We start from the raw sequence: 22,227 nt of genomic DNA on the forward strand, positions 1-22,227 counted from the left end.
GAATTCGACCCGACTTGTTACTTACCCGACCTAAATTCAACCCGTCCCGAATTCAACCCGACCTGTTACTAACCCGACTCAAATTTCAACCCGACCCGAAACCAACCCGACTTGTTATTAACTCGATCCAAATTCAACCCAACATGTTATTGACCCGACTTGTTATTGAATCATTATGTATAGGTCGTTATCTCATTTTAATATTCAAACGGGAATTGAATCCTAACTCTATTCCTTTAATATTTCACATAACATAATGTCTAGCCGTTACAATAATTTAGCGTTGTTTCTAAATATGTATTTCTAAAGTACAATTTAAAATAAAATAAAATTTTATGTATTTCTAACCCCATTTCTAAAGTACAATTTAAAATAAAATAAACTTTTATGTAAAATATAACAACCTTTGTGCATTCATTTAATAACCCGACTTGAAAATGACCCGACTTGATTATAACCCGCAAATTATTGACTTGAACCGAACCCAATAACGACTCGACCTGATTATAACCCGTACATAATAGACTTGAATCGAACCCGACTCGAACCCGAACAGGACCCTCACTCGTGTAAACCCGTAAAAACTCGAATGTAACCCAACCTGTTTCTCACCCGACCCAAGTGTAACCCGACCTTTTATTGACCCGACCTAAACCCCATAAGATGTATGACCCGTCGTGACCCGCCTCAAGCATGACCCAACCTGAACCCAACCCGCATGGGCCCCGACATTAACCCGTATTGACCTGACCCGAGATGACCCGACCCACACTAACCCGACTCAAACCCGACCCATTTACCTGAATTGACAGTTCTAGAATCACATGAGCTCCAGTTAGTGGGTAAACACTTTGAGAGAAAAAGCACAAATAAAGTATAATATACTCCAAGATCTCCAACTCTTTCACCACAACAAAAGTGTATGGAATACAAGTATAAAAGGGTGATTTTCAATGAAACAGGAATCTCAACAAGCTCACTAAGCATCAAACACTCTACATGAACACATTTGTTTGATGTGAGAATTTGTATCAGAACTTCTAAACCACCCATCTTCAACGATTGACTACAAGGCTTTCTCACCCTCGTTTGGTAACCATCATTTTCCTATTAAACAAGATTAGAAACTTCCTGAATTGAATGTGACAAGCTCCAATACCCTACAAATCAATATTTAAAATAGTGGGTGTCACCAAACAACTAGCTAGCTTGAAAATTAAGAAAGAAATGCAGTTTTTGAACCAGAACTTCAGCAGATCCATAAATAGGCTTGCTATTGTTCAGCCAGTCTTTCTCTAAAACCCCCATTTTAGTACTGACGCGCATCTCTTCAAGGAATTCAGATACTATTGAATAAATAGAAATCTTTAACACATCTGCTAATGCATACGACTTTGAGTGTAAAGGGCTACCCCTTTTCTTGTTCATGGCAGTAGCAATTTCTCTTCTGGTAGTGCTGTTTGTAGCCCATTCAATGCCAGCAGGACCCAATATATGATTTGGGGATTGCAAATTAATTTTCTTTCCCATTGATGTTTCGACAGCAATCAGACAGGATAACAGCGTTGATAACACCATTCCATGGCTCCCAGATAATTGAGCAACTCCAAACCTGTCTTCCTTGTGAGAGTGTACTTCTAAAGATGCAACAGTTTGGGCACACCATGCATACATCTGCAAAAACAGTATCAGAGCCAAAGATTAGGATTATGAGGGTTTCCTTAAATATGCCACAAAAAGGAAGAAAAAGCAGATTCTGAAGAGATGCCGAAGACAAGTAGCCAACTCAGCCAGTTACACAAGGAAACCACTCTAACCAAGAATACACCATATAAAATCTTAGCAGCCTAAGGTTTCGAAACTAATCCTGCCAAAGATGTTACACCATATAATAGCTTCCTACAGTAGGAGATATAGCCACGAGGAGAAATATAGCAATAAAATAGTGACCAAAAAGAGAAGAAAAACAGAACATGAAAAACTTAAAAATTTCACCTAGCTAGGCCACTGAAAACTTAAACAGTAGCTTTTAAGGGCAACTGAAGTAATATCAGATACCTGACCAGCCAAAAAGAACTTGAAGCCATCCGAGTATCTAGCCCACAAAAAAGTGAATTAAATGAAAGTCAAGCTCGCTGATCCCAAGTTGGAAGAATGTCACAAACTCCTTGACCTGCTTAGTTTTTAAAATCAATGATTCATCTGATCTTATTGATTAATTTGACAAGGAAATCAATCCAAAATTTACCACAAACCATTAAGGCATTCTCCTATGTGGTTCAGTTCAAAAATTACTTTGTTTGACAGGTTACTCAATACAGAACAACTCTGATTTTTCATTGTTTTAGCTACCTGCCTAATTAATTTGATTAGCTTACACAGTGTTGAATGAATGTTTTGTATCCCAAAGCATACTGTAAATAAAAACACTGAGCACATTGTGGCTAGAGTCGGTGGCAATCCTTCAGATCTTATGTAATATTCCATATGATGATCCATCCTTTTTCCCCAATATACATTTAATTTCTGTTAACATTCTCATTTGCAACGAAGAAAATGTTCAGGGGCCATCAAAATGAAATTCTATGGGAAACCTTTGTCTTTTCACTTTGAATAAAAAGCCTAAATCAAAATACAAAATAGGCCTCTTTAACTTTGTTTCTCATTGCTCTTCTCTGATCCACATAGAAAACTGATGAGCTCTGAAAATAATAATCTAGACAGATCTTTAAATTCTTCAGGTGAGAAGATTTTTGTTTCATACTGCTAGGAATTAGCTCAAACCAAAGAGATTAGGAAGATGATTAAGCAGAAAATTAGCTAAGTAACAGATATTTGTATTGATGATCAGAGTAATCAAACAATACAATTACTCTTCATTCGAGAGGAAGAGCAGCTCTCCAAAACTAAGCAAAAGCTTAACAATATTTTCAGCATGCTCCGTATTCCTCCTAATGAGGCCTATTTATAGAAAACTCACAGAAAAAACTAACTTATTGTCCAAGCTACTACTAATAGGCTATGACTATCATACCTTTCTCTAAATATTGATTCCTTGCATTACCCGCCGCCCAAACATTCACCTTGTCCTCAAGGTGGATAGTAGTCGGCACTCGATTCCCGGCCTTGGCAACAATGGTCACTAGTGGCAGAAAAGTCTGAATAATGCACCAGCATGTAATGAGAGATCATTGAATTTTGGGTAGAGTTGGTCTTCGTTGACTTAACTTGTGCAAGTTGCAGAGAAATAAAGTATAGCTTGGTCCTTGGATCTGGTTGGAAAACGTTTGAGTGGGTGGGGTTGATAGAGATAGGAGTGGGCTGAAAAATTAAATGAGAGGAGTGGGATAAGTAATCTGGTTGTGAGAGAATGGGTTGTGAGCTAAAGGTTTTAGTAATGGGCCTTGTGAAAGATGAGCCCATTTCCTCCCTTTTACCCTTGTCAGAAACCCATTCAACGTTATGGTATGAAAAGGACCCCCAAGGACATTCCTCAGCCATGATATCATAATTTTGGTAATTGACAAAATTACCCTTACTAGCATAGATCATTTATGACTTCCTCTCCAAGAAAACAAAAGACCCCAAGCTTCTCTCACACTCCATTGTTATTGGAAGTTTCTGCAACAAGGTCCATGGTGCCATGCCACCCAAAAAATCCTCACCACCCAATAAACCCTCACCACCGGCGCGCACACCCGGGCCACCACCAGATCCACTCCCTCCGACAGCACCACGCTCGAACACACCCCTGGCGATTTTCTTGCGAGACTACTACATCCAGCACTCGGTTTATCGCCAGCGACACCTTGACCGGTGGTAAAACCACCCCCACTAATAAACTCGATGTTACCACTGCCACCAGATGTGTCGTTGCCTCTCCAACCACTCAGCGTCAATCTCGGCCCCTGATTTGAGCTCTTCTTCAACCGGAAGCCAAATCTAATGCAAGGAACCAATATTAGGGGAAGGGTATGATAGTCATAGCCTATTAGTATTAGCTTGGACAATACGTTAGAGTTTATTCTGTGAGTTATCAATAAATAGGCCTCATTAGGAGGAATAAGGAGCATGCTGAAAATGTTGTTAAGCTTTTGCTTAGTTTTGGAGAGTTGCTCTTCCTCTCGAATGAAGAGTGATTGTATTGTTTGATTACTCTGATCATCAATACAAATATCTGTTACTTAGCTAATTTTCTACTTAATCATCTTCCTAATCTCTCTGTCTGAGCTAATTCCTAGCACATACCTTACAAGTGCAGTACAGAGAAAAAAAATTGCCAACTGATGATATGATGTATTGCTAATCACTTTGATCAACAATACAACTCTCCTTCTTTCGAGAGGAAGGAATCTCTCCCAATACTTCTCACTACAATTTTAAGGATGATTCTCTCTTCCTACCAACTCCTCTATTTATAATCAGTTGCTAACAAATTCTTACAGCTAAGAAGGAATAACAAACTAATTCCAAATTAACTACATTACCCCAAAACCCACTAACAACCTCATAACAAAGTTCCACCTTATCACTTAAGTTGCTGGAGAATTCTTTTCGGCTTTCCTGCGAGCATAAGTGATTATGGGCCTGGGTTGATTCCTTGCAGAGTGATTACAAGATTGTCCACCACTCAGGTTCTACACCAAGTTGAGAATGGACATCAATCTGCCTCTATATTCTTTAACACTTTTGGTTTTTTCATACGGTCATACCTAAAATCACAAAACTCCCTATTGACACAAAATGTGCATTAATTTCGTTTAAATGTTTTCCTCAACCTACTCATTAATTTTCTCCCATGCTCCTTTATTGAGCGTGATCTTGACCCTACCCCTCTACCATAAAATCCATCAGCAATCCACATCGAAAAGCATAATGAGGAAATGTCAACAAAGCCCCGGAAACTCCCGTGTCATCATTTGGTGGATGAGAAGAAAGCAACTGATTATAATGGCTTGTAAAACACCCAACGAAACATGGTAAAGCATTAGGAGGGACCTAGAACGAATCCTCAAATCAGATTGAATCTCATAAGGGAGTTTGAGAAATTAGGTATGATGAAAACCAGAGTTGAAATATGGAGAATGATTAAATCTATGGTCAATTAAATACATCAATTGCTAAGAGAATTTTCTAACCAAAAATTGGTGGATGACATAGAGTAACTCTTCAGAAAGCACAAGACACATACACTTCATCACTATAGAGATACTATAAACCTATTAAATTAAAATTTTCACAATAAATACTTCTCTTCAAAGGAGTAATGAGGATGAATGATGGTGAAAAGAAAGTTTGAGTTGAAAGTAACTTTGCGGAAATAATTTATAATTCAAAGCAGACAGTGTAGCATTTATAAGAAGATTAGTCATGAAGAAGAATGTTGCCGCAAAGGAAAACCCTAATGCTTCAAATGTAAAAAATGGAGCATTTGGCGAATAATAGTAGTTTTAAAAATGATTACACAAACATGGTAAAAGTGACCATGAAATAATATAAGTTTATAATTTGTGAGTGAGCAATAGGAGGAATGACAATCAGTCACAGGAGCCACCGATACCTTTACATGCTAGCAATGCAAGCTACACGTTGCAATGATATGGTACCGGTAATTGCATGCATCAATAAGTATGAAATTCAAGAAATTTGCATCATGAGTGAAGAGTTCACATCTGTTAACTTGAAAATGTTAGATACCGCTACCAAATTTGTGAGGTTATATATCATGCAATAAAAAGTGAATAGTTTATTAGCATAATAATAATAACAAAATTTAGGTCACATATGCAGTCATGATTGTAGTAACGGTTGCATTATCATGGAACAACTTGTAACGGAGAATAAAATGGATAGCATCTAGCGTGGAGTAAGAATTTTTAGAAAAATCAAATTAATGGATTAAACCTTATTTAAATTAATGTTCATGTTAGTTCGTTCAACATAATAAAATTAAATAAATCATAATATGGGTGGATAACATACTTGGTGAACAAAAAATTACTTAAGACGGTATGAAATGGATAAAAACTATTTTAACACCACAAGCCACCATAATGTAATGGACAATGTTAACCCTAATGTGTTTTGATTCTGACTAAGCAAACTTAAGGATTAATGATCTTTACTATTGTTTAGGTGTCACCGGATTTTGGAAACGGATGAAGCACTAGGTCTAGAATAGGAACAAACACAAATGGAAGCAAGATAAATCAACAAGGACATATACCTTTATAGGAGCTGCAAGCTAAAGATGCAAAAGAAAGGATGCTAAATAAGATTAACTTTCTAGGATTAATAGTATATGAAGCAAGGATGCCAATCGAGTATAATTAAACACTTTATAGGTTGAGATTTGTGTTGAAAGATGAAATTTTAATAAACATGCCACAAAAAGATTTGCTTAAAAAATAGGTTTTTAGTTATGTTTTTATTGAAAATGGATTTGGCGTTTATTTGGATAAATTAAACTAAAAAGTCTATTTAATTTATGATATTGAGAAATTACTTTAGAAAATCCCACTCTTGTGACAAAGCGTTAATTATTGTGGAAGTTATAAATTACACATTTTTCATTATTTAAGGTTTGATGAGAAGAAAAAAGAAAGGGTGCTTGAGAAAATACCCACTCTTGTGACAAAGTATTATTTATTGTGGAAGTTATAAATTACACGTTTTCCATTATTTAAGGTTTGTTGAGAAAAATGAGGGTGCCTGGGATCTTGAGAAGTCTACTGCCCGTCATGTGCTTGTTATGCTTGAGCCTAAAGATAAGAAACATAGGGGTTAGTGAGGAACATGGACTGTTACTTCTTAGTGGGTATCCTAAACTTCTACGTTATTTCCAAACAAACCACCTGACAAAAGCATAAAAACAACCTTGGTGAATGATAGAAAGTGAATTCCATTTGAGTCTTAATAATTCTTGTGTTTTTCATACAACTATTCTTCTTGAGTTGTAATCATAGGGAAATGGAATGTATTGAGCTCAGCAATAGATTAAAAAATTGTTGGGTACTCAAGTTCATTCATTAAAAATTAGAGATTTGGCTTATAATCAGTTGTTACACTATTATAGTGAAGACTATTGATTTAAAATCCCGAATAGGTTAGAGGATTTAATTCTTGGTCGAGCCTTGAAAAGTTACCTCGTAAAATCTCTATTGCACACTTAAGTTCCTTATAACTTTAAGTAAAAAAGAAATCTAGAAAGTTTAGTGTAACAGGAGCTTAGTTGGCTAATGCTGAGCGAGCAAGTTAGGAAGTTGTTACAAGTTTGTTAGGTTGTTAGGAAGTTGTTAGTGTAATTATCAATTATAAATAATCTGTTATCTTGTAAGAGAACCCATTCATTGATTTTCAGCAATAAATATCATCTTTATCTCTCTTTCATTTATCTTTTTCTCTCTCCTCTGTTAAGCCAGGTATTGTTCTTCACTGATCAATGGATTTCTGCCATTGAATTGCTGGGTTTCTTAGCAAATTGCAGTAAGAATCCAGTATACTCCTTGTATACTGTTACATTTAGGCTACATTGCCAATCTTAAAATTGACCGCCGTCTTTTGGTATTCATATTTTGTCACACTCTGACACGGCATTTTGTAACCGGGTTTTTTGAAACAACAAATCAATAATATAGTACAAAAATGGAATGTGACAGCCAAGTTTTCATTCCAATGTTATTAGTGTTGCTTCTAAAATAGATTATATAGAAATAAAAACTGCTTAATTCTGAAATGCAGTCCACAACAACAAATCAACTACTTGAGTCAAATAACAAATAAAGCTAAAACTTGAGGAAGCATAACCTGATAACATAGTTGACTCACTAACTATAAGTCTTAAACACAAAAATCGATGGGATCTTAAGAACCACTAATTCCAAACAATCTTTGCCACTTCCGTATTGCTTTTTGAATAACTAACTAATAAACATATGCTCCTAAGTCCTAAATACAAGGAACTGTTTTGAATCAATTGTCCAACATATTCCTTACGTTTTAAGAGTATATGTTTATCAAACATACGAAAGTGGTAGAGAATTATTATTTGAAGTAGTAGGCTTTAGGAACCTTTTGTTTGTTATGTCATAGTAAGTGGAAAAAATATGCTATTTACTAATTCAGCTTATAGGATTAATGCTTCCCCAATCTTTAGCTTTATTTGTTTTCTGACTTAACATTAATTGTTTGTTGATGTGCATTTTATCGAGAATAACTCAATTAGTTTAAGCTTTTTTTCATTCAATTTTCTTTGTCAAATTTGAGTGTCGAATTGTCTAGAGGAGAAAAGTAAATGAAACAAGAACTTATTTTGTCTTCCCCTTAGTTTTCTTTTTGCCAAACAGGACACTCTATTGCTATTCATACCCTCTTCTTAATTGGGTAATCAGACTTTACCAAGTGGATAAAAATGCTGACAAAAAAAAATGAAAAAAGGATAGGCAAGGGATAATCATATAGGAAAAGCTGATTAATAAGCATACCCATTACATTATGACCTCCTCTAAAACTATGACTCACATCTCCTTTGGGGTAGCTCTTCTAGAATTTAGAGCCAAGTAACCTCCTCTTATATATATATATATATATATATATATGTATATGTATATATATGTATATATATATATATGTATATATATATATATGTATATATATATATATATATATATACACATACTATTTGAGGAGAGTTACAGCGATGACAAATTAATTTTGAAAGAAAGGAAAATATTTGTCACAAAAGACCTCCAAGACCCTACATCAAAACATTCTACAATAGAGAGGTGATGAAGGAATGTAAGTTCACATAATAACAAGGCTAACAACCTTGCCTCATGTGGAATTCAACTTTGGAGAACATAACACTTTAAACTTCATGTATTTCACATCCATTTGCAACCATAGGTTTTAGTTTCAAAAAGCAGTATGGAGTTGGAAGAATTAATTCAAAGAACCATCACGAAGTCCAAGTTATCTAGGACAAATACAAATATAAAGGTTCCCTAAATTAATAAGGCATATAAAAGTTTGATATAAAACAAAATATAGATATAAAATAAAATAAAAGGAATAAAACTGATTACCTGGAAATCACTAAATGATTCGAGAATTTCAGAGCTATGAAAATTTTCATTCGGTGAGCTTAGTTGATGAGATAGCTTGTTTATTTTAGAGCTTGTTAAGCCTTCAGCTAAGTTGGAAGTAAACTGCTCTAAAGGCCTTAAGCACGCTGCAACCACTCTCTTGTATGTCTCACCAGCTTCCTCAAAGAAGGCAGCTCGACGCCAAGGTTCAATATTACTTCCACACACCATGTACAAATCAAGGTATGCAAGATACTGCAGCAGAGATCTAGGTTGACTGTCCTCCAAAGCAGCAAGAAGAGATTCACTGGGATTTGTTTCCACTGCAGCAGATCCTTTTGATGGAGCAAACACAAATCTCTTGGTATGCAGAACCTATGTAAAAATAAGATTAAGCAATGATGAGATTGGAGTCTAGCCTTCTAGAACATACAATTTTCACGGTCAACCTAAAAAGCACATATAAAAGTCACAAAATTTAACCTACATACAAAAGGATATGCAAGTATAACTCAAATACATTAAAAGTATCAGCTCTAAGCTACATAGCTTGTAAAGGGTTATTTATCAGCTCTATGCAAACCCATGGACATCAAATTCATAATTATGCCTGAATTAGATGAAAGCTACAACGGAACAGTAGTAAGATTCTTACAATCTTGTAACATTCACCATGTAGATTACTTCCTACTAAAACAAACGGGTCCCTCAACCACATTGACATTCCCAGCAAGAAAAGAAGCCCTTAATACATATCTCCCTACTACCCCATTCCAGAAGAATTTAAAAAATAGGGGGGGTGAATAAAAGAGGGAAAACAGATGAGACAAGGTTGTTAGGATCATGACTCCCTAATGGAAATCTCCAAGATTTCCTTGCTACCCACTTATCACACATTTGCTAATATATTACTTCTTGCCTCATGGGCTCAACTCCACGCAACTTGCCATATCCCAACAAAAGCAAATAACTCATGCTACGAAGACTAAACACTTTACTTCTAAGTGTTAAGCATCCTAAGCAATCCACGGGATCAACCATTAGTCCATTACACATTCATGGGCCCTGAAACCAAAATCTTGGATTGTGACTCCCTAATTATGTTAATAGCAAGCAATAAAAATGAGGAAATAAGCGCAAGAAACAACAATATAGTCACACACAACGATTGTATGTGGAAAACCAAGAACCAGAAGAAGAACCACAAAGATTGCTACCCATGAATCACACATTACCTATAATATTGTGTTTTGTGTCATGGGCTCAATTCAATGCCACTAATCAAATCCCAAAGAAAGCAAATAACTACATGCAAATTGAATCTAGCACACACAATCTCACGCCATAGGCCCAACCTTGTAGCTTATCCAAGATTCACACAATAGGTTCCACAAACCCAACACTTAGATATAAGACTACCAAGTCATGCCACTCGGACACTTGAGATAACGAACAATTTTAATGATTAGTACCTCTATTTATTTAGTACACATGTCAAATAAGTAAATGTTGTCAACTTATGACTTCTTATAGAGAGCTATCAATTTACTACCTCCCCCCCCCCCCCTCCCCCAAGACACTTCTCTCTTTTACTTGCTTCATAATAATTGGCACACTTCCTTATGATATAATAATTTGGATATCCCCAACATTTGTAAAAAGTTTTTAACTCACCAACCCGCCTACTCTTCCACCATCACATGTTTACTTTTCTCACAATATAAAGTGCACCCATTAACTTTAATATACAATAAACAACCGATTTAATGGTCCATACTCAATATTTTCTTAAACTATACCAATTGGCGGTTGGTGTAGTGGTGATTGGGACTAGGCTTGGTAGGGAGAACACGTATTTGATCCCCTGCAGCAACAATTGGGAGGGGACTGGAACTTAACCACCCAAATTCTCCACCCAAATTCTCCAGATTAGTCCAAAGGGTGAATTGGATGGAACACCAAAAAAAAAAAAATTTTTATAATATGTGCCCAAACACATGGGTCAATTTAACCAAGACACAGAGGAAGTAGGATAAAACACTCTAGAACTTCACATGGTATGTGAAAGAATATAATTTGTAAAAAAACACAAAAAAAAGGGAGGGCATGGGATGAAACCAAGACTAACAAGGTCTTAATATTAGTGATGAGATCACAAACAAGTCAAATTTAAGCAGAAAATTTCATATTTTATTAAATGAGTCAAGAAAAGTCAATTAGATTCTAAGATGTTTCCGTGGTTGTATGAAGATAAATAACACACAGGGAAAAAATGAACATAGCAGAACAGTATGTCAGATTAAATCAATATGTATATTCAATAGTTAAGTTAACACATTCATCATATACATAGCAATAATATCGAATAAACATGATTCAAATCGCAAACAAACCTTATGCAAATGAAGTATCAGTTCCCAGGAGAGAAAAACTGCAAAGTTTCCTACGTAAAAGATAAATTGCTCTGAAAAATATTGTCCTGCAACCGAACTTCTGTGCTGATCAGGCAAGAGGAGAACAAGCAATGCTGAAAACATGTAGGATGCAACCGAAAGCTTCAGAGCTTGTCTAACAGCTGAAAGAAGCCCCATCTTATAGCTAAAGAAAGGTGGGCGCTGTCAAAAAAAACAAAATTAAGATTACTTAAAATAAACCATAAATTTGATAGTAACTTCTGAAAACACATTCTTATAATTCATAATATACCATATAGAATTAAGGCCTTTTTTAGCTCACCTTATTTTTACTTATTTCATAAAAAAATAAGTTCACATCATATCAGAAAAAATAAGTTCATATCAGAAAAATTAAGTACAGATGAGATCATCGTTTTATGTGCAATTTTTTATCGCTAAATATCTTTAATTTCGTAATGGAAAAAATTATGAAAATTACATATTAACAAAATACACATTATTACGAATCTAACAAGATAAGATCCCACTTGATATAGTTTTACCTTACAAATTATCGTACACTTAAGGTCAATAATTAGTCAAATAAGACAATAAGATCAAATCAGACAGATAAGCAAAAATCAAGTGAACTAAACAGGGCCTAAGTACTTGGAAATCCATTCAGTTAATGACACTGACATAAACTAGCCATAAAGAGGTCTCACTGGATAATGCTTAGCAAACTATTTAGCCATATTGATTGATTTACACTCCATAACAGCTCTTCCAATAGGTTCTCTACCCAACCAAATTTCATACAGATCAGTTGTACACTGGTTGCTTACATTTAACATCCACAATTATTTAGAAATACATGCGAAGTGAAATTTTTATATCAAATGTTTAACTCGAGCTAACATTCTTCCCCCCACCCCCCTTCCCCTTGATTTCATAAAACCAGATAATGGTTAAGTACTTTCGACCTCTGGCTCTCTCACCCTCTACTGTACTCATGCCGGAAAAAGATAGCCGCAGACAGATAAATGAGTAAATTCAATGAATACTAACTCGTCATTATTTCCTATCCAACTCCATGTCTATATCAAGCTCTAAGAGTACCAAAATTTGCTATATAACTACATAACCTCATCCAGGTTCTTCTTGGGCATACCTCTTCTTCCCTAATAGTACAAGAATTTTCTTGCCCAAAACAAGCATCCCATATAACATCTAAATACCTCCTCAATTGCTCATTACGCAGTCAAACCATTTAAGTCCTGCTTAAGCTCGAAAACAATTCTTGGCAGATTATCTCATCCAATTCTTCTTGGAGATACATCTTCGTCTCACATATCAAGTATCCCATATGAAATTTAATGCCACCACATTACATGATCAATCCATCAAAATTTCAGCTTCTCAAATTTAAACATCGATACGAACCTACAATTCATGCTCCCACTATTAGCTCTTTCTAAGATCACCCCTCAATCCATCTCAACAAAGTATAATTACACATTTAACTAAAACATCTTGATCTCATCAAAAACTACTAACACACCATAGATAGATAAATAAACAAAATAATTAATAAAAAAATCAAAGTAATCAAAGCGAAACATAAGTCACCTGAACAATAGGGAAATCCAACACCCAACGCTGATAAAATACACAATAAAACCCATAAAATAAACCAGCACAAAGACTCCGAAGCCCCAAAGTACTGATCAACCCACCAAATGAACAAGAAAAGCTACTCCCAACAATCGAAACCACCGCGCAAAAACCCGAAAGAGCCGAAACGCAAACAAGAACAACAGTAGTCAGTGAAGCCCGAGCTCGTCGGACAAAATCCTTGTTTAAGGAAGACAGACCACCGAAAACCAATCGGACAACACCAAGAGCAAGCTCTGGAAGAGAAGCATGGCGGCGGAACTGCGGGGAAGAGTTAAGTTGGACGGAAGTGGAGAAGAGTAGCATTGAAAGGAGGAAGCAGAGAAGAGAGAGAGAGCCGAAGAAGGAGGGGAAGAAGGGTTTTGGGGTGAAAGGAGAGAGAAGAAAAGCTTTGGTGACTATGAAAATGGCGGATGATTGAATTGACTGCCATATTAAGAATGAAAGGAAGCGATTTTTTACGATGTCTGATGGTGGCGCCATTGTCGGTGGTGGTGGTGGTGGTGTTTTTGAAATGTGTTTCAGAGACCTAAAGTTCAGCTTGAGAGGGTTTTACACTTATATAGAGGAATTTTGCTGAGTCTTAAGCGGGATTATTTCTCTTCTTTTAATGGATTTGAGAGTGAAATTTTTTTTATGTGGACGAATGCACCATTCTGGTTTTCTTTTAAAAAAAGCGGAATGAAGTTGTTCAGTAAATAACATATACTTGTTCGGTAAAGAACATATAGCTATTTTATAAAGAATATCCAGTTTTATATTTTTTTTTGTAAATCTAAAGAACATTTGTAATATTAGTAAAAACATCATAATATTAAAGAACATTATTCATATAGTAAATGTACATATGGTTTAAATGATCATGTATGTATATGAAAAAGTACATTTTACTATATTATAATATACATTGTATTATATTCTAATGAACATAATGTTGATTACATGTTTAATGTACATTGTATTATTTGGATCATGTAAGGGCCTGTTCATATTTACTTAATTTCAGTTCAGTTCAGTTCAGCTCCAATCAGTTCAGTTCAGCTCCAATCAGTTCAGTTCAGTTCAGCTTTTAATTTCCCTCTCACATAAAATATTCATTTCAGCTCAATTCAGTTCAGTTCAGTTCAGCTCCAATCAGTTCAGTTTAGTTCAGCTCAATTCAGTAAATGTGAACAGGCCCTAAGTATATGAAAAAATAACATTTTAATGTATTTTAATGTACATTGTATTATTTGGATCTACAACTTTTTCTAAATTTGTCTATTTGCTTGCTTTCTTCTTCCAAAATGTATTAACCGGTCGATTTTCTTCAAGAACTTCATTTTATTTCTAATTGCAACAACAAAATTACATCTAAATCGCAATTAATTCCCAATAAAATCAACTATTACAATTTTCAATCAAATTTATAAAGAACAAACACTCAAACTCAAAATAAACAAGTATGAATGTCGAATTTGGTCTTACCTTTTGTTTTTATGTGTCATCTTGAACAATTTGGGACTCAAAAAATTTTGTTTGAGGTTTGAGGAATTTAAATGGGTTTGAAGTTTTGTTTGGAGAGAGAAAGTGAACTTTTGGTAAAAAAAAAAAAATTGAAATGATTTTTAATTAATGTATGGTAAAAAAAATAATTCTAGTACTATTTATCTATTTCATTATACAAAATTTCTTTCAAAAAAAAATGTACAAAAGTGTTGCACAAAAATCTGATGTACATTATAAATGAACACTATGTTCTTTTATGTACTATGTTCTTTTATATGCCCATGTACATTCCGCCTTAGGTATTTTGGAGCGAATGCACCATGTGGATCGTGCATTCGCCTGAACGAACCAAGCTTTGATTTGAGAGGTGGTAAGCTCTTCATACTTCATACCAGAGTTTACAAAATATTACTAGAGTGCACCGGTGTAAAATGCAAGGGATATATAATATTTTACAGAATGATGTTAAGAAAATCTAATAATAAAATTATGTTTCAAATTCGAGAGGCTGATTTTGATATACTCCGTAGTATGGAGTAACTCTTATATGTGGTTGCTCATATCGTGTGTTAAATTATTATTATGAGAGTGATTTGGTCAGTGTTATAAGGGTTACCTGCTCAATGTTTTAGAGGTTATTATCCCGTTGTTATAAGGGTTACACGTTTAAAGCACTAGTAGAAAAAACGTAATGGGAAGCCCCAAATGGCAAGCGGTTTTTAAAATATGCTTGCCATTTACCTAATTTTTTTTTTTAAAAAAAACCTCTAATATTGATTGGCAAGCGGTTTTGGCGCGAACCGCTTTCCATTATATATAATGACAAGCAGTTTAGGGTTGAATTGATTGCCATAAGTTATACTGGCAAGCGGTTCAACCCCAAACCGCTTGCCATTTAAAAAAAAAAAGTGGGATCTGATAATAATCAAACCCTAAATTGAAATTTTTGGCCCAATCTCCATCTCACGGCCCTTATTCTCTCTCCTATCTTCCCTTTCCCCTTCATTTCTCAGTTAGCTCTCTCTCCTCTCAACCATCTGTTTCACTACTCTCTCCTCCCATTCACGCCCTTACTTCTCTCTCCTCTCCATTGTAATGCCATCTCCTTCTCTTTCTTCTTATCTCTCCTTTCTCCATCTCCTTCTCTTTCTCTCTCATCTCTTTCTTTCCTTTCTCACGCCTCACTTATTTGAGCCAATTCCGGTGGTAGTCCGGTGGGTTTTCGAGCCAATTCGAGCCAAGACCCTCATTGGTGCTAGTGGGTTTTCGAGCCAATTCGTGTGGGTTCCAATGGTGGTAGTCCGGTGGTGGTGCATGTGGATTTTCAAGCCAAGACCCCCATTCGAGTCAACACAGATCTAGAGTTATCCCATTCATGGAGTTGATTTTATTCCATTCACCAATCGGAATGCTTAAGACTTTTCGTAATTGATCTAGCAAAATTGCACATATGAAATATGGCAAAATAGATACAAAAACCGCCTTCCTAAAATAGGATTTTGGAAGTGACTATAGGAAAGTCTAAGGGTTTTTAAAATCTAAATAATGCTAGATTTGGAAGCAAGCTCATGGAATCCGTCATGGGATTAAAGGAAGCATTACATGAAGAAATTGGAACGTGTTTACTCATAAAGTTAATAAGAGGATTGGCTTATGGAGAAACATAGAAATTTTGAGGAATAAGAAGTTTAGTGGGAGAAAAAGTAAAGGTCCAACGAGAAGTTTACGAACTCTATTGTGAAACAACTATCAAATGCTAAATGTTTAGATTTGAAGGTATTTTCGACAATGGACCAAGCTAAAGACGATACTTAGTACATGTTGGGAATTAAGTTCTATAGTATAGACTTAATTAAATGTTTATATGAGTAAAGGAATTTACCATGTTAAACTTGAAGGACTTTGAAAGGCTTTCGACCCATATGTATAAAGCTAAGTAAATGTTTGAACTAAGTATAAGCTAGGCTAAATACTAAGTCACACAAGAAAGACTCTAGTAAGAGACTTTCTACCATATCAAATAGCGAACAATTTGGCAAGACTTAGTATAATTTAATGAGCCAAATGTCACATGGATGGAATAAAATTGAGAATCATTCTAGAATTAAAACCATCATGTAAAGATATGATATGGAATCGTCACAAGACTTACTTGCTTAGAGCATGTGAAGTACATATGTAATACCAATCAACATTAATCTAAATGTTAAATCATTAGATTATAGTCAAGAACATCCAAAGCACTTGGATGAGCTAGAGGATGAGTTCTTGACGCATGGAAACAAATATACTTGAGTTTTGATGTTGCAAGCACAAACCTTAACAAGGATTCGATCTTTAACAAGGAAGCCATTTGTGAGCACGAGGCAAGAAGCGTCGTGGCTTGAGAATGGTAACATGGATATGCATCCATGCATAATGTGAGGAAATTTAAGGTAAATTTCCATGATCACAAGTGATTAGGGTATCCCAAATCGTTGTGAGGCGTTTGGAGTGAAACCCAAGCAAGGCATAATCGGGGAGTCTACTAAAATGTATGTTGAGAATATTGTTGTTTTAAAGGCAATAATAAGGAAAGATGTTAAACCGAAAGTTCGTTGTTGGACGTTGATGATTGTAGGTTATCAAGTTGAAGGTCTCAAATCATGAAAATGAGTGGGAGCCATTGCTTGGTCAATAAATCCTAAATCACATGTAATCCATTAACACTCTCAAAATTTTATCATCTTATTATGGAAATGGCGGATAATGAAGATGCTAAGATTTGCAAAGTAATTATAACTAAACCTATGCAGTAAGTGAACGACAACATTCACAATTGCATGAAAGAAATCAAGCATATGGGTGTGATTTCTATGAATGTTTTATGAAGAGTACTACTCTTATAGCATTTGGAAAAACTATTTATCATAAGATGAAACGTTGTGAAGTTTCATAGTGGAATAAATTATTTCTAAATATTCCACAAAACTATTTAATTGTGGTTTAGAATTAAATAATGAGTCCATTCGATTTTAAAGAATATTACAAATAGGGTATCAAGACAATGTCTTGGATAAAGAAACACCTATTAAGTGAACATTGAATATTTTAATCGAAAATTATCCCTAATTGTAGACACCTAAAAATGTCTCCCCAAAACCAAACCCGATGATGAACACCTTTCACCGCCGTTATTGGTCGGGTTGAGTATTTAATTTTTAGAGTGCTTAAATCAATGTTCCATTCAATAAATTTCATAAACCAATCTAATTCATAGCCCATTTTCCCAAATCATAACTTATTTTCCTCTTTTCGTGCTTTTAAACCCAAAATAATTCATTTCGTGTCCTTTAAAATCATTTATTTCGTATCCTTTTATAAAAACGTTTACATCAGTTTATTTTGGTCCATAATCTGGGACAAATTGTTAAATGGTTGGATGGGGCTTGAAAATAGATTTCCAACTATATATTATAAGCCTACATCCGAGTTATAACGAATAAGTTATGGCCAAAACACTAAACTGGATCTAAACCGAACCTAAGCCCACCTTACCTACGACCCAATGATCATGTGGAGGGTCCAAAGGATTTAATCTCATTCCTAATCCAATTAGGATTAATTGGAAGCTTCTATAAGCTTCTAAAAGATCTTAATTATCCTTTTTGAAAAGATAAGATTAAAGAGTTTGAAATGGAATAAAACTCCTCTAGTAATTCGATTCGAATTGAAAGACATTCAAAGATAGTCAGAAATTATTTTCGTGACTCACTTTTTTTATCTAATTCTTTAATGGTTGGATAGCTCTTGAAATTATTTTTTCAATGATATATTATAATATTAATTCCTAGCTATAACGAAAAAGATATAAAAGAAATACGAAACTCTATCCAAAACTGACACCGTCCCACTATTTCGGCCATATCTTTTATTCTACAAAATATTTTAATCTGATTCTAATTGGGTTAGAAATTAGAATTCAAGAGCTTTCCAATGATATCTTATTCATCTTATTCCTATTTCTGGATCAAAAGATATGATAAAAACAAAAACCGCAAAAACTGCTGTCTATCGCAAGAGTTTTATCCGATTCAAATTCTTATCTTTTCTTGATTCGACCCCTATTTTTTCCCTATAAATAGAGGTCATATCTCCCCTTTTTCAATCATAAACAAGCTTTATCACCACATCATTCTCTCTTCCTCTCTTCTACACTAAAAATCATTCTCTCTTCCTCTCTTCTACACCAAAAATCATTCTCTCTCCCTACACCAATATTCATTCTCTTGCTCTAGCCTAAATTCTAGCCACCCCATTCTCTCATTTTATATCCCTTAAGAACTCTAAGGAGTCCATGCGATACCCAAAGTTCTATACTTAAACCAAAGCGTGAAAGGTAAAATTAACTGAAGGTTTGGACCAAATCAACACTACGTTTATTTAATTTAATTTCAATTTGATTTATTTTTATTGAAGTTACTAACAATTTATTCATGATGTAGCAATTTCAAAGAAACGCGGAAATTGAGTAATTGATCACTTAATTACTCTTATTTTATTTTCTTATTGCTAGTATCATGATTAGGATTATTTTTATTTGATTTGGAATAACGCTATTATTGTTGAATTGCTTCCAATATTAATGTTGATTCTATTATATATTATTATTTATGATCACCATATTGCATGTTTCAAGGGAATATGTAATTGAAAATCACGACTAATAAGATAATTTGGACAACCGGTTTAGGTTCCTTTTTAATCTTGTTATTAAATCGAAGTGATCACCAATATTTTAGAATAACATGTTGCATTAATATTAAACCAATTTAGCATAATAATAGTTTGGACCGAATTGAATTTTGTTTGTATGCCTTTGAGATCGCAGGAATTACTTTTCACAATAAGAATCAAGTAGAGGCCAATACGGGTGAATGTGACTCCATGACTCACTTCGTACCATCATCCCCGATCCTCCTTTCGTGGTTCCGAACCATATGGAGTTAGTAATCTCATGGATTATGAATGGGGTGTAACCTTCAAGGGTCAATCGTTGTTGCCTATCGTTGTCCCTTAATCGTGGTTGCCTTAAATGATCCGTGAACGGTTTACAAGTTCCTTAAAAACTTGTTGGCGGTTCCCTACTTTTCTTGTCCCTAATCGTTGTCCCTAATCGTAATGTAAATTCCCACTTCCTATGAGTGCCAAGCATATTCACAACATGCTTTAACGTAGGCGCACTTCGAGCAACGCCTACACTAATCAAGGTCATTTATATGGTGGACGATTAATGACTATTAGAGATTATTGTGTAGTATGATTTATAGCACTGTTTCTTGTGCTATGAGGACATAAATCATTTGCACGGGTATTGGTTTAGAACCATATTGGATCAACCTATGAGAATACTGTAGGGATTTATAGGTACTACGCAGCGGAAATAACATGAATCATATTCATACAGTACCTAATCCAAGGATCTAATGCATAACACATAAAGAACAAATAATTGTACCTTTGAAGCGTGATTCCACGTGCGATCGAGCAAGAACAATGGGAGATAAAGAACCCCAAGCGTGATTCCTCTACTTGGTCCACGGGCACAAGTTAAACCTCCACTAATGCTAGTTAGTCGTGACTGAACGCTTCAATCAACCTTCAACGGAGAGGAGAGGAGACAAACGAGCCACGAACCACCACCACCACCACGAGCAACCACCTTGCTAGGGTAGTCCGTACAGTTGTACGGATGAGGGGAAGGAGAGAGGCGTGTGAGAGAGAGTTCTAGAGTGTTTGGTTGCTTGTTTCATAATTCACTGTATGAGTGAGTTGTGACTTAATGCAACCCTAGGCATGACCTCTATTTATATATCACATATATTATTAGAGTCCATGTGAAGCCCAAACACTTAGCCCACTTCTAACTACACTAGCTCTATTCCTTGCATACAAATTTTTACCTAGACTCTAGGGCAGGGAAAACTGCCTGCACCCCCCACCCCTCCGCGCGTGCCCCGCCCCCGCCCCTTTTCATTTATGAATTTTCTGTAAATTTTTATAATATGTTCATTTCTATATTGGTAAATGTTCATTTATAAATCATTAGATGTTCATTTTTATAATAAGGAGTTTTTGTTCAAACTAATACGAAGTACATTTTATGAATTGCATTTTAAGAATTTTTTTATCAATAAAAATGAGAGCAAATTTATTTATTTATATGGATTGCTGCGTTCAAATCATTTTTATTATTAGAAGTATTGCATCATTCAACGTACATTTTTGTTTATTCGTGTTTCAACATATGTTCATTTTTGTATCATTAAATGTTCATTTCAAGAGCTATGTGTAATAGTAAGATGTATAAAAATACATACGTCTTAGAATTGTATTTATATAAATAAAGAGTTGTTGAAAATAATTTCCAATATAAAATAAATTCAATTTAATTACAATAATAATGTTTCCATACAGCTATACTATTATATGTAATTGTTTCATAAACACGAAAGTGAACATTTCCATCATCCAATGTTCATTTATGTTTAATGTTTGTTTTCAGTAGTTAACTATAGGTTTATTGTAGTTGTATTTTAATATAAATGTTGTACACGTGAATTTCAATGATTTTTATTCTTTTAAAGACGCTCATACATATTTTAACTAGTGAACATATTTTAAAATTTGTTATTTTGTCTATTTAGAATAATGTTCGTTTATATATATATATATATATATATATATATATATATATATATATATATATATATATATATATATATATATATATATATATATATATAGTGTTTATTGGATTATAAGTTGTACATGTGACTTTTATTGATTATCAATGTTTTGTAGTTTCATAAATAATGTTCAGTTTTGTAACTATAGATGATCATATATATTTTTACATATGGTAATTTAACTGTAATTGATCAAATGCATTATTGTGACTGACCATTATTGCTATTATATGTGTTCATTTGTTACATGTTTAATTATCTATTAACATGTGAATGATTGTATACTAATATACAAATGAACATCTATCAAAATGGAAAAGAAAACTTATTAAATAAAAAACCCACTACGAACTAGTTTAATTAATGCTTACTTTTCTCAAGATTTTTTTATGTTCTTCTCTAAAACTATTTCCTTCGTACTGCAATAAAAATGAACATTCATCAAACACCTTTGATATTCTAATAATCGTATGTTAATATGTGAAATTTTGAATGACCCTGTACTATTATGTGATTGAACATTTACCAAAATAAAAACGAACATTCATCAAAATAATTCTCCACTTCAAACTATGAAAAAATGAACATTATTACACGAATGACTATAAATTATTAAATACATATGAATTGAATGAGCATTTGTATTAATTAAATGAGAGTTTTTCGAAAAAAAACATGTGAATGATAGTATACTAATGTATAAATGAGCATTTATCAAAATGGAAATGAACATTCATCAAAAAAAAAAAAATTTCACTACGAATTAATTTTATTAATACTTACATTCTTCCAGAATCTTTGTTTTCCTTTTCTAGAATTGTTTTCTTTGTTGTACAAAAAAAAATGAAGAATGTAATG

The 22,227-nt window shown here is 34.2% G+C and overlaps 1 protein-coding gene across 1 annotated transcript; it reads right to left on the bottom strand.

Moving 5' to 3' along the window:
- Positions 1-878: 878 nt before the first annotated feature.
- Positions 879-13,694, bottom strand: LOC145612078 (uncharacterized). Its single transcript, XM_081667448.1, has 4 exons — positions 13,109-13,694; positions 11,477-11,698; positions 9,084-9,458; positions 879-1,674 (listed from the first exon to the last, which is right to left on the bottom strand). The coding sequence occupies exons 1-4, from the start codon at positions 13,634-13,636 to the stop codon at positions 1,201-1,203; spliced, it is 1,599 nt and encodes a 532-aa protein (XP_081523574.1). The 5' UTR covers positions 13,637-13,694; the 3' UTR covers positions 879-1,200.
- Between the last annotated feature and the right edge of the window lie 8,533 nt (positions 13,695-22,227).

This window comes from Chenopodium album, chromosome 24, assembly GCF_948465745.1.
Source record: "Chenopodium album chromosome 24, dcCheAlbu1.1, whole genome shotgun sequence".
Lineage (NCBI taxonomy): Eukaryota > Viridiplantae > Streptophyta > Magnoliopsida > Caryophyllales > Amaranthaceae > Chenopodium > Chenopodium album.

Bases quoted from the DNA above. Each gene is read 5' to 3' on its own strand.
- LOC145612078 (XM_081667448.1), bottom strand. From the start codon at position 13,636: ATGGCGCCACCATCAGACATCGTAAAAAATCGCTTCCTTTCATTCTTA. The intron at 9,459-11,476 runs GTTTGTTTGCGA...ATTTTTACATAG, and splicing joins TGATACTTCATTTGCATAAG to GTTCTGCATACCAAGAGATT. The intron at 1,675-9,083 runs GTAATCAGTTTT...CTGTTTTTGCAG, and splicing joins AATCATTTAGTGATTTCCAG to ATGTATGCATGGTGTGCCCA.